This window comes from Pinus tabuliformis, chromosome Q (assembly GCF_031772625.1).
Source record: "Pinus tabuliformis cultivar Carrire ecotype Pingquan chromosome Q, CPIR1, whole genome shotgun sequence".
Lineage (NCBI taxonomy): Eukaryota > Viridiplantae > Streptophyta > Pinopsida > Pinales > Pinaceae > Pinus > Pinus tabuliformis.
In genome coordinates, this window is record NC_142296.1 from 1,321,827,649 (window position 1) to 1,321,841,061 (window position 13,413).

Consider the following 13,413-nt stretch of genomic DNA (forward strand, 5'->3'; position numbering starts at 1 on the left):
AGGCCAAGAAAATTTTTTCCTCCACTGCAAAGGCCATCGTTCAAGTCCCCTTTGTTCATAAACCCCAAGAGCTTCATTCAAAAATCAATGATGCATATAACTTATAACAAAATGATGCATATATTTCTGTTGATTGCAGGGTGGTTTTCAAATATGTTTGTCTGTGCTTGCTATTTTAGAGAGATTTTGACCTCACCCAACGATAATTTATGAGTCCTTTGGTTGTATGCTAATAATATAGCTATGGTGCTACTAATTAGTTTTCCAACGTATTGTATAATAGTCACACAAATTTATGGACCTGTTTTGTTTTTGCACAGTTAAAGAATCTTAGCATATTGTTTCTTTTTTCTAATGATTTAACCGACTCTCTATCTCGATAAGCTTGATCACCTCCTTCACCGCCTCTGCCGATAAGATTTAGCACCTCCTTCACTGCCTGTGCCCGACCAATCTTCTATTTCTTCTTTCCACCTGCAAAATCAAATCAACAAATGAATTCAGCCAGGAATAGGCAAGAATAGTGTTGGTGTTATTGTGCACATATTTCATTTACTCTATGCTTGAAACTAATTGAATTAATAGATAACATTCAATTCCAAACAATGGAGAAATACAGTGGAGAAGTCTTCTATTTTTTCTTTCCACCTGCAAAAAATTCAATTGCAGACAGTGGAGCAGTTTTCTCATCCGAAATTTATGTTCAGATATTACCCCTTAAATTGAGGTGACTAAATCACAATTTTTGTTGGTACAACATCTAACCAACTGTCAACCTTCTGTACCCTGAGCTTTCAAGCAACATACAGAGTTTGTACATATCAGATTATGGTCGAAATGCTAGTTATTTTATTCAAGGGTTCACAAGTGTAGACCAACTCTAATAGAGAGTGGATAGGAGAGGCCTTGGTTAGATAGATAGAGACAGATTTGGTTGTTAAGTTAATTGTTCCATTTTTTTAAATAAGACTTTTTTGCTGCCATCCATGTCGTAGCTTAGTAAGTGTTTGTTCTTGGAAAAGGGATAAAGACCAATCCAATCGTATAGAAAAACAAGAACAACAGAAAGTAAATCCCTATACTTACACAGATAATAGAAACAACTAAGGAAAGGCCTGATATGTATAATAGAAGCATCTAAGGAATTGCAAACTTATGACATAAAAGACAAAGAAAAAAAGTAAACTGAAAGCAGACAATGAAAGCTTGCAAATTCATAGAACAAACTTTACTCACATACAAAAAAAATGAGCCGTAGTTAGATGTAATCAATGAGCTCAAATAGATCTGTTCCCTCACTTCAAGGAAGGTGCAACCACCTGGAAGACACTTGAAATCCCCACAAATTCTAACTAACTACCTACTCGGTGGTGGAAAGACTAGCTAGCCATTCTTGTAATCGCAACCCTTTTAACTCTTTCAAATTTCATGTGTTGTTGTTACTGGAGAATCCTAATCGCCAATAGACCAGCATACTTTTGGGAGCAGTAGATCGGGCGAGTCTACTACTCGATACAGTGACCATTCAAGGCATTTTTTCCTACATATATGGCTGCAAGGTGAATCGAAGAATTCAAATTTCTTGGTTTAGTGTAGATTTGATAGAAGAATTCAAATTTCTTGGTTCATTGCAGATTTGAGACATTTTTTCTGCGTATAAGGCTAAGAGGTGAATAGACGAATTCAAGTTTCTTGGTTCGGGGCGGTAAGCAATCGAAAAAAGGTTTATCTAAGAGCGCTGCACGTTTTAAGGAGGCAATGCCCACCCTGGTTCGAATTGCAGATAGATAAACACAATGGCTCAAGATATTTAAGCACCACTTGTGCATAGTGCATGTTGGGCATAGAGTTATGGTAAAGAGGGATAACTGGTAAATTCGTGTGGGCCCACAGGGGTAAATAGGTGGAAAAATCATGGCACCATAGAGTCAGATTGTGGTGATTTCTATTTAATTCAATTGCCAAATTTTTTTGTATGTTAAAATATCTGCATGTATTACAATTTTTTACAAGTGTGCAATTTATTTTAACTATTATAGCCCTCGGCAATTTACAGAACTTATCTCACAACAAAGGGAGTAGTTCATTAAACTGCCTCACCTCACTCTCCATTGTTTGTCCGATGTCCAACCTTACCTACAATGTGGGTTGTCGAAACAATCAATCCTTATTTTCTAAGCTCAAGGTGAGATGCTTCTATCAAATTAAAGTGGGTTGATCGCTAGGGCAAGTATTATGTCAAGGAGGCAAGTGGGAATGCCTACTGTTCTTTCCAGGGTTGTTTCGTTCTCGTCATAATGGGGTGTTTTTAAATCTCTCTCATAATGACCTCGGTGAATTGAATCCATTTAACACTGTAATTGTAAATAAGCAAGTTGTTGTAAACCATATTCTCTCAATCCACCCAACACGGCTACACCATCCATCCATTGTACCACCTTACCTCCAACAATAAATTCTACAAATATTTGTGCCCAAGCTAGAACATGATTATATCACTATCTAAAGCTTTAATAAACGATTAAAAAATTTCATATCGGGTAGGGACTACCGCTGCTTGCGCCCCTTGTTTTAATTAAATTTTAATGGTTTTATTTTATAAAAATGTTAAGTTTCCATATTCATTATATGTCTTTAGATAACAATTGCAGTTGTGCAGGTGCTTATGGTTATTTTTAAATAGCAATTGTAGTTGTGTAGATATTTGTGTGTCATGGTTTTTTAGAGCATAGTTTAGATTTATAAGTCATTTATATGGTCACTAACAAAACAAGGGGAAAAACGGAAAAAAAAAGCCTTGTGTGTTTTTCTAATTTTTATTTTTATTATATTTATTTAAAAATATAAAATGTTATAAAGTGAAATATTTTATGATTTTGATTTTGTTTAATTTACTATATTGAAATCAGTTTTTATTAAAATTATATTTTTGAATGGTTGAAATTATTATTTTTAATATAGATATTTTAGTTTTACTCATTAATATGTGTAATTTTATTTATTCAAAATATTTTTTATCAAAATGAGTAGCAAGTAAAATGAGTAGCAAGTGTGGGGTACTCTTCATGACCCTAGAAGAAATGTGATAATTGATTACTCCCATGGTCTTCCAAATATCATAAAATCTTATTGAAGTATATGTATTGTGGTGTAGTCTGTCATAAATAAGGAGGAAGGAGCAATGCCTTTATTGATCTTTGGAGAACAATGATTAACCAATCCAAGAGGGTCTAAATTAAAAATTGTCCTTTCCATAATCACGCGAGATCATCTATTCAAAAAAGTCTTTTTCTTTGATATAAAATGAGAGTTCAATGAGGAAGTGAATCATTGGACTAAATTAGTGTTTGAACTTAGAGTTAGAAATTTATTAAAATGTGGGGTTTATGACATTATAACAATCCCCTAAATTCATAATTAAGTGATCCTTAATATGCACAACTATCAACATTAAGAATTCAATGTGACAAGTTGGGAAAGCCTTGGGAAAGATAGTTGGTGTAGTTCCCTTCAATTGGTCCTTATGTAAAATTACACTAGGCTCGTGGCTATTAAATGCATTGAATGCCTTGGTATAGCCATTGTCTGAATTTGGCCAAGTCATGTCATTTTCCATGGTTAAATTCAGGTTACTTTATGGCTCTATTTTTGTTGGTTCATGATCTCTATAGGTGTTTTATTATTTTATGTACAAGTCTAAGTATCTTCAACCAATCTTCATTCCTTCCCTTTTGGTTCTAGTCCCCTTTGGTGCACCTGTGACAATCATGTTTGAAGATGGGAGGTGGTGGGATGGGGAAGCTTCGTTGCCATTTGAATTGAAGAAAACTTTTACTAAAGAGTTTGCGGCTTAGGTAATTTGCTCCTCTCAGATGTTGGTAATTTCTTTTTCATCTTCCAGTTTCAAAAATTAAGCAAAGCACAATCTAAAATACTGGCTTTTTCCATTTGAAAATATTGTAAGTTGGTTGGAAAATTTCAAGTTGGTTTTTTTTAGGGAAAGTTCAAAGGTTATAGATTATTTATCCTATATTAAGCCCATTGTTTTTCCGATAGTCAAAATCATGGGTTTGCATGGTCTAAGGCTAATAACTTGTTTCTTTTTTTTAATTTTGTTAAGGTTTGCATCTCTCAAATTTTGGAAAACTCTTGTTAATAATCGGTATCTAAACGATTCTATTGTTCTTGACCTTAAAATACTCAAAGGTAGAGTTACTATGGACAATGCTATTGTTAGAGACAAAACTTTGTAAATTCTTAAACCACCATGAAGAGATCAATCAAGTCAACTGTAATGCTTTAATGGTATTTTCCTCTAAAATTTCTAAACTGTAACTAGGATGCACTGCACACAATGCCAATGTAATAAACATTTTTTTACTATAAAATTATAAAAGTTGCATTCAATAGATTCTAAGTACAATATGTTCTGAAAATTAGTTCTTACTTGGCGAATGAAATCTCTCTCCATGGCTTTTAAAAATTAAAGAATTGGAAACTCATTTCAAACTATTCAATACGAAGTTGAGATGATTCAAAATCATCTTTACAGCCCAATAGAAATGGAAGGCACAAGCTCCCCTCAATATGATGAGAGGCAAAAAGAGAAACAAAGTGTTCTTTTATATCACTAATGATATGTATTTTTGGATAATATGCATTTTAGGAAATATGTAAAATAAACCACTTGTAAGCTCACTTAGAATTTATATTTGTCTGTAAGTTTTGAACATTTTAGTATAATTTTTAAACTTTATTATATTTCATTCAAAATTAAAAATGGTTAATTTCAATGCTCCTTTTTTTAAATAAATATAATCTATATTCTAATTAAATAAAATAATAATAATAATAATATTTTTTCCTCAACTTATATAAAAATATTAATTTATTTTCTTTTATTTTAAATTTAAAAATTAAATTTTTTAGAATTTTAAATTATTATTTATTTAAAATGCTTAAAATTTACTTATTTAAATTGTATTTTATTTTGAATTGTTTTTTGAAATGTGTAATATATATTAAATTAGGTATGTCTTAAAATTGTTTTTATTTAGTTAAGAGTTTGTTTTCCAAGGATGTAAGGAAACAGTTTAATGACCCAACATCCAAAGACATATGGCAGGAGCTAAAACCTCCCTCCACCAGAAGTATTTTCAAGTAACATGATTTTTTTTAAATAACAATGATAAATCACACTACATTTAATGAATCATAATCAATAATAACTGTTTCCACAACTGATTTGACAAATAAATTAAGATATTTCTCAATAACATAATTTTCCTTAAATAACAGTGATAAATCACACTACATTATTGAATCGCAACTAATAATAATTATTCCCACCACTAATTTGACAAATGAATTACGATAGTGAGTTTTAATGTATACATACTCTGATTAGAGTCCACATTAATTTATGCCGATCTGTTTTTCAATTTTCACGGTTGTCTTCGACATAAATTCGGTGGAACATCACTTCGGGAGATCGTTTTCTCGTGGCATTTCCACGTTTTCTCGTGAAATTATCTTCGCTCCAATTCCCATCCCTACGTGTAAATTTTCGAGACGACTGCTTTTGACTTTGTTAATACAACAGTGTGGGAGGCAAGATGTAAAGTGTATCATAACGCTAGTGTAGTCTTTATGATCAGTCGAAATTATAAAGCTTTGGAAAATTTATGTGGGGAAAGGTGGGATAATGGTTTAGAGTGCAGGTATTATATATGGTATGAAAACTTGGTGATGTTCGGGTTTAGTTAGAATTTTGGGAAGTATGTATTTTTGAATTTTATTATTATTATTATTATTTTTTTTTAATGATTTAGATTTAGATTTAGATTATAATGATTTTTAATTTGATGGGATGTTTTTTATTTGGAATTTAATCTATTGTTTGGAGTATTAGATTTTTTTTTTTTAATTTTTAATTTTTATATTTTTTGAGTGGAGTCTTTACTAAGTAATTTTGGAAATAGGGGTATCAGGGTAGGCTAAGTTTGGTTTGGTTTTGTTTTGTTGTTTTATTTTTTTGTTATAATTTGTTGTTGTTGTTGTTGTCGTTGTCGTTGTCGTTGTCGTTGTCGTTGTTATTATGTGTTTTACATTTTGGGTTGATATTTTAATCTGATTTGTTATTTGTATTCATTGAGAAATTTTGGTTTAGTTTTTTGGAATTGTTTATATTTTACTTTGTGTTCGGGTATATGTGAAATTTTTGGATTATGAATTAGAAGGAAATATAAAAAACGCAACATGTATAAGGATTGTAACATTAATAGCAAGTTTTATGTATTTTGAGAGGTTATTAAAGTATAAGTGAATGATTATCAATTTATATCTCAAAATGCAATAATTATGGACACTTTTATGCATCAAAAGAGACAAATTCAAATGCTGAAAATTAAAGGATAAATGTTAGGGAACATGGTTTGTAACTTTATTAAAGACTATCACTTAATAGCTTCAACATACAAAATGTCAAATCAAATTTTCTCCCAGTGATCTAAAGGAAGGGGAACTAATTCATAGAATGATTAAATTCATGGACTTGGGAAACTAAGAATCTCATCCCACTAATATAGTTCAAAGGAAAAGCTCTCATCAAACATGCTTAAATTAGTATTACACAATATGTAGAGTAATATTAATTTTAGATGTCTTTTATAAAGTGTGAAGAATGATTTGACACTTTCTATATTTAGACACACAATAATGATTTTTGTAAAGATACATTACTCTTTGTCCAATTAAATTACTACTTATTTGCATCACAATATTAGGCATTTCTATTAAAAAGTTAACAATAATAATTAAATTGATTAATTATCTAATTCACTAGTATACTAATTACTAATTCATCAAATACTAACTTTTAATTAATTGATTTCTATTTTATTAACTTCTAATATACTAACTTAATAATTCACTACATATTACCAACATATGGGTTATTGTTTGCTAATAATATAGTTTCATAATATATTATTCATTAACTCATTAACTATTTGCCTTATTATCAACTAACCTACAAGTAATTTATTTGGATGATAAATGATAAGTTCATTTTGCAAAATAAGGAAAATATAAAAAATATTATTACATCAAAATTTAAGGAGAAATTCTGGAATGATATAGAGTTAGAGGGAAAAAAGAAAGACATTATAAAAAGGTGATCAAATCCAATCTAAAAAATCGAAAACATTTTTTTTTCTTGAGTAATATGAAGAAAAAAAACATTGTTAAACTAAAGAACTAATTCTCATGAGCATTATAGTGAAACACCATCGGATCAAAGAATCTTTCAACTTTATAACACTAAGAGGATTGAAAATCACTTTTTTCTTAAATTGTCTATCTTATACCTGTATTCAATTAGTACAAATTATAGTGATTTTATAACACTTTTCTTAATACTTTTAAAACATGTAAATAAAATGTTAAAAAAATTCAATAATATATTATTTTAAATTTTTTTAAAACACCATGCTGTTTAATAAATATTAATTATGAACAACATTTTAATAAAAATTAAAAAAATAATAATTTTAATAAAAACTTTTTTAATAAAAAAATTAAAATTAATAATATTAAAAAAATAAGAAAAATGAAATTTTAATTATAATGATAAATGTAAATACATATCTATTTGAAATGATAAATATCATTTCATTGTCTTTTCATCCATCAATTTATCATTTCATTTTCTTTTCATCCATCACTTCAATATGAGATGAAAATGAAAGATTAGGTATTAAATGAAAATGAATATTAAGAAAGTAAAATTATTAAATGCGGTGAAATTGCATCTTTGAATTGTTCATTCCTGGTAAAACGAAGAGACTATATGGTAAGATTCTCTCTTGGAAAACGAACCCATTATTAACCAGCAAAACTTAAGTCAAAATAATGAAGTAAAGTCAAAACAATGGTGAAAAGTAAATCATTTTTTATACATAACACAACACACATCTAGATATTCTTAGATTTCAATGTACCTTTTGTAATCAAAAGCTGATAAAGATCAAGCCTGACTCGATATGTATGATACCATACAAGTCTAATCACATGGGAGAATCATCTCAACTTTTCTACTGTTATGATTATAATGATTATAATTATGTGCAGGACACCTCAACAATACTTTTCATCCTCTTTGTTAATAATATTATATGCATAATTATTGGTATGATTTAGGACAACTCAACAATAATTTCCACCTCTTTGCTTATAATATTATGTGCCTCTGATAATTGTACATATGTACAGAGAGTGATATTCCAAATAAAATGATTGAAAAGGAACGAGCAGGTTGGTTAATAATATTATATGCATAAATATTAGCATTAAGTAAGACACATCAACCATATTTTCCACTCTTCCGAGACCTTTCCACTTCATTTTTATTATATTATAGGCCTCGGAGAGCAGTACACATGTGAAGAAGTGATAGACCAACACAAAAAAAAAATTAAAGAATGGATCAACATTATCATTAGACAAAGGAAAAAATAAATTAAGCTTTCACAAAAAGAGAAAAGAGAGTCCATTCTCTGAAAATAATATGAAATCTAAAATTCCACTCGCACTAAACAGTACATACCTACAATCTCCATATAATCTGTCACACTAAACAATACATATCTACAATGTCCATATATTCTGTCAAACACAAATGGTCATGAATAATTTTTATAACTTCCATTCAAAGAGGCACTCAATGCCTTTCCTGATATCTGTTCCAATCGAAGCAAGCAAGCCAGAGGTACTCGTATAGAATTGGGTCACCAGCCTCAACTATCCCCACCTCAGTTTTTTGTTACATCATCCTTTGTAATGATGAAGTAAGCCTAACATCAATCCAATCTGTAACACCAGACAATATATACATAGTAATTTAAAATGAATCTGTCACCAAACGTGCAGGTGGGATCATATTCCCACTAAACAAAACCATGACATCGTTATTGAAGGTGCAGGTGGTATGACTCATCATGAGAAATGGAAAAGAATGTTTAAATCATGAAGGATTTGTCTTTCTTTGTTTTGATTCGGTTGGCATATGCTTGGATTTCTGCGCCTTTGCATCAGCTGCTTTGAAAACATTAAACTGAGGAGCATCAGCGTGATGATGGTTTGTTGCAGAGAGCCCAAGAGTTCCCAACAAGTCTGCATATCACATCACACACATAATACATTTGGTGTCAACAAATCTTGTCCAGTAGAAAACTGCTATGCAAGTCTGCAGATCACATCACACACATAATACATTTGGTGTCAACAAATCTTGTCCAGTAGAAAACTGCTATGCAGTTGGGGGAATGACTCTGGTCAATCTAATGGAAGTTACTATTCCTGTTGTCAATCAATTGTTCAGCAAAAAATTGTGTTGCAGGTAGGAAGAGTTTCATGTTTCTGGTGAAATCTCTTTTTTCATTTATTTTGATGGTAGGTGGAGGGTCTATTGAAAATAAAAACATTAATCATAGACAATAAATTCTGAACATTACTTATAGACCATATAATTTATTGAAAAAACAATTAATAAATAACATGAATTCTAACTGTGAAAACCTACATTGTTATAAAGGAAATGTGACTGACCATGTGAAGCCCAAGTAGGAATAGATGAAGAATCCTCCATCCAGCTTGAACACCGAGGTTGTTCGAAATCTGATGGACGATCAGCGGTTCCGGTTAAGTCACCCATCTGTATAAACATTTATGATTCTTCATTAGTACAATGCTAATCCCTTTTGGATTATGTTTTAGAAAATATTATTGCATGCACTAAATTTGAAAAAAAATGGGGATTTTAATAAATTCACACCATAATTCTAACGTTGATTCTGAACTTGTTAGATTATTAGGAAGGATCTTGAAACCCCACTATAATGATGATGTTGATCGTTCTAAACCCATGATCTATGATCAAGTGCCACATTCTCAGCAATCATATTTATTTATAAAATTGGCAATTATAAATTGAAGAAAACTGATTAGTTAAAAACACATTTAAGATTCTGAAGTATAGTAAATTTAAGAAAAGAGGACAACCTTTTTCGACCTATTTTAAAGGTAGTCATCCATGGTATTTTTTAATTACATTGGTTTGAAATTTATTGAAAATGAAAATTTGAATATTTTATTTATAAAATTTAATATAATATAAAATTTATTTATCTATTTAAAAATATAATTGAAAATTGTATTAATTTAATAATAAAAATTAAAAAATTACACCATTTTCATAAAATAATTCTAAACCACAAACATCCTGTACTAAATGAAAATGATTTAAATTAATTCAATTATAAAATATTATAACCATTTTTTTTTCTTTTATTTATATTTTAAGAAAATGGATAGATAATTTTAATTCTTTCCTAAATTTTGATTAGGTCAAATATAGTTGTTGCCCAATCAATTATAGCTGTGTTTTTTTGGTCAAATTGATTGTTTCTTGGTCTAATTCTTCATCTTATGGTCTGAACCACACTTACCTTTCAAATAAATTTCAATGTAATTATCCTGGAAACCATATCTCAAACTGATGTATGTTTAACTATATTAAATTGAAACTTTTTATTTTTAATTTTAAAATAAAAATTAATACATATTTACTTATATTAAAAAATATAATTATGATAAAAATTCCTCAACACGATTAAAGTTTTATATTAATTACTCCTTTTTTTATATTAAATCTATTTTAATTATTAAATTACAGAATAAAAAAATCTAATCTGGATCTTTCAGATTATAAATTGTATTAAAATCTCCTGTAAGTATTTTTTAATTTTTTGGGATGAATAGTGGAACAGATTAAAGTAAACCATACACGGGGCAAATAGTTATAAAATATTAAATTAATTATGTGAAAATTTCCCATCTCTTTATTTTACTATGCCCAATATAAAGTATCTTTTAACAGTTATATAATATTAACTTTTTCCCTTTACATTTTATCCAGAGCACATAAAAGAGAACTGATCTGTATTCCACAGATTACTCATTACGCTTTATTATTTATATAACATCAATTTTTTTCCTTTGCATTTTATCCAGAGCACAGACAACATCTTTATTCCACAGATTACTTATTATACAAGATTTTAAGTATTTTCTATGAAAAATATCCAAGTGCTCAAAACTGACCTGTGCTCCACAAATACTAATCATGCAAGATCTCAATTAATTTGCTGTGAATTTAATGATAGCAACATGGCCAGTTATTACAATAGAATTAATTTTTTATGTTCATTATATTCACGAAGGAAATTCATGTATATCTAACGCTGTTTTTCTTTAAAAAAAAAATGGTAAGATATCAACAATTTCTCTGTTCATGAATACATACCCAGCTTTTACCAGTTCCAGATGGGCCATCCCAGCCTATGTGAGCAACATGCTTGACATCTGTGGGATAACCAATCTGCATCTCTTCCTCCTCCTCATCCTTGTAAACTACAGAGCAACATTCAGAGATCAATATCAATTTTTTAATAATAGAAGGTGAAAACATAGATAACCATGATCATATCCCCTCACCAAAAAGCTGGGAGAGCGCTCTGAAACTCTTTATCAATCTCTGCAGCTTGCTGGATATATGAGATTTTGAAAGAGAAAATGTAAACACGGAACTTTCGACTGCAGGTGACCGAGAGACAGACTGTTCTGCAAGTCAGATGAGCAAAAAAAAACAGGAAGAAACCATTTAAAAATAGATCTGTTCTGCAATCCATGAATCTTATTCATAAATTTTATACTAAAAATACTTTCAAGGATACTTCCTACATTTATGCATTATTATTAATATCTTTTTTTCTAGAAAAGAAATTAGTTTCTCTGCCAGTCCAGTGGCAAAAATGAGGTTGTTAATATTTTTTTCTAGAAAAGAAATTAGTTTCTCTGCAAGTCCAGTGACAAAAATGAGGTTGTTAGTACCACCCTAACCTTAGAGTATATTAAAAAATTCTGAAAACTTAAAACCAATATTCATAGGTCTAACCATCCCACATAAACCCAATTGATAATTGAATACCTTAATAAACTCAACCACCCAATATAACCCAATTGACACATCCTAATTAAATACCTTCTCTAAAGAACCAGCAAAATATCCAGGAAATTCTAACCAGACACCTAGCCAAATTGACAGACAACCCATTCACACAACGCCAGATAAAATATCTACATAATTTGAAAAAACCCAACTGTGTTTAAAAGAACTCATAAATATGAACAACTAATCACCTTTCTGAAGAGATTTGCTCGGCTCTAACGAGCGATTTGCAGCATTTCCATACTTGAATTCAGACTTCTTAGCAGGCGAACAGGGAATCGATTCCCTGGAGGGCTTTCTGATACGCTGAGGTTCCTTGATTGCAATACTCGAAGGAGTAGCACACGTAATTGTAAATGGCATGACTGCAATTCTCTCGAGACGCTCTCTCATTTCAAGCACCACTCCTGAATATATATCCAATTGCTGTCATACTTGAGGTCTATATTGCCCACATCTGCAAACAAAAAACTCAGATGAGTTTCAAGCTTCTAGCCCTTATAAGCTATATACTCTCTACTAGATTTACTTGTCTTAAAACTACCTCGATCTGGATCTGTGTAGTCAGTTTCAAAAACTAATTTGAATAGACATACGAGTGACATCAATCCTTGGCAATTCCTAATTCACTTTCTACTGTGCAAGTTTTTTAATACCTCACTTCCATGGCGAAAATTATGAAATGGATAACAGTTGTAAACAGCGTGGTTAATGTATGGCGTCCAAATGACTCAGATACCATCAAAATTGCGTAGCTTAGCGTGAGGGCAAAGGTATAATCATCATATACAGCAAAATATCAACCTCTATCATTAGCATTAATAATAACAGCAAGGTTTGGGTAGAAGTAATCAAACATTTAGCTATTAGATTTGGTCAAATGCTTTATCACACGAGTTTGGTCTGTCAGCCCATGGGTCCTTTCTTTTACAAAAGGGCCAAATTTCTATACCCCCATTCTGCTTTGCCTTTAATTTTTCCAACCTTTGCTTTTCATGTTTAGTAAGGTGGGGTCTTTATCATTTCTTAAAGCCTCGTCTAAGATTGAAGTTATTGGAATATCAGTCCATTGCTTGAAGGGTACGAATACATCATTCGGTCATATATTGCTTCTTTCCTTTCTCTTTTTTGAATAGCAAGTGATAACCCATCGAGTATCTAGTGTGAATATGGTTAAGCTCTAACTAGAAATGTTTATTTCCAAGAGAATGGACTTTTCTCATTATTATAAGTTTAAAAAACATTTTTAAAAGAGAAAATGAAAGTTTTAAATTTTGATTTACTTATTATTATTAGCTAAAACGATATCTTTATAAATTAATCATTAGTATTACCACATGCATTAA

At 30.3% G+C, this 13,413-nt stretch overlaps 1 protein-coding gene across 2 annotated transcripts; it reads right to left on the reverse strand.

Moving 5' to 3' along the window:
* Positions 1 to 8,473: 8,473 nt before the first annotated feature.
* Positions 8,474 to 12,753, reverse strand: LOC149224704 (CRIB domain-containing protein RIC4-like). Of its 2 annotated transcripts, none has more exons than XM_089383595.1 (6): positions 12,612 to 12,753; positions 12,259 to 12,524; positions 11,554 to 11,679; positions 11,363 to 11,469; positions 9,607 to 9,712; positions 8,474 to 9,171 (listed from the first exon to the last, which is right to left on the reverse strand). In XM_089383595.1, the coding sequence occupies exons 2-6, from the start codon at positions 12,458 to 12,460 to the stop codon at positions 9,023 to 9,025; spliced, it is 690 nt and encodes a 229-aa protein (XP_089239721.1). In that variant the 5' UTR covers positions 12,461 to 12,524; positions 12,612 to 12,753; the 3' UTR covers positions 8,474 to 9,022. The 2 variants fall into 2 exon arrangements, with proteins under 2 accessions (XP_089239721.1, XP_089239722.1); XM_089383596.1 differs by having other exon boundaries at positions 12,724 to 12,742.
* Positions 12,754 to 13,413: the final 660 nt, after the last annotated feature.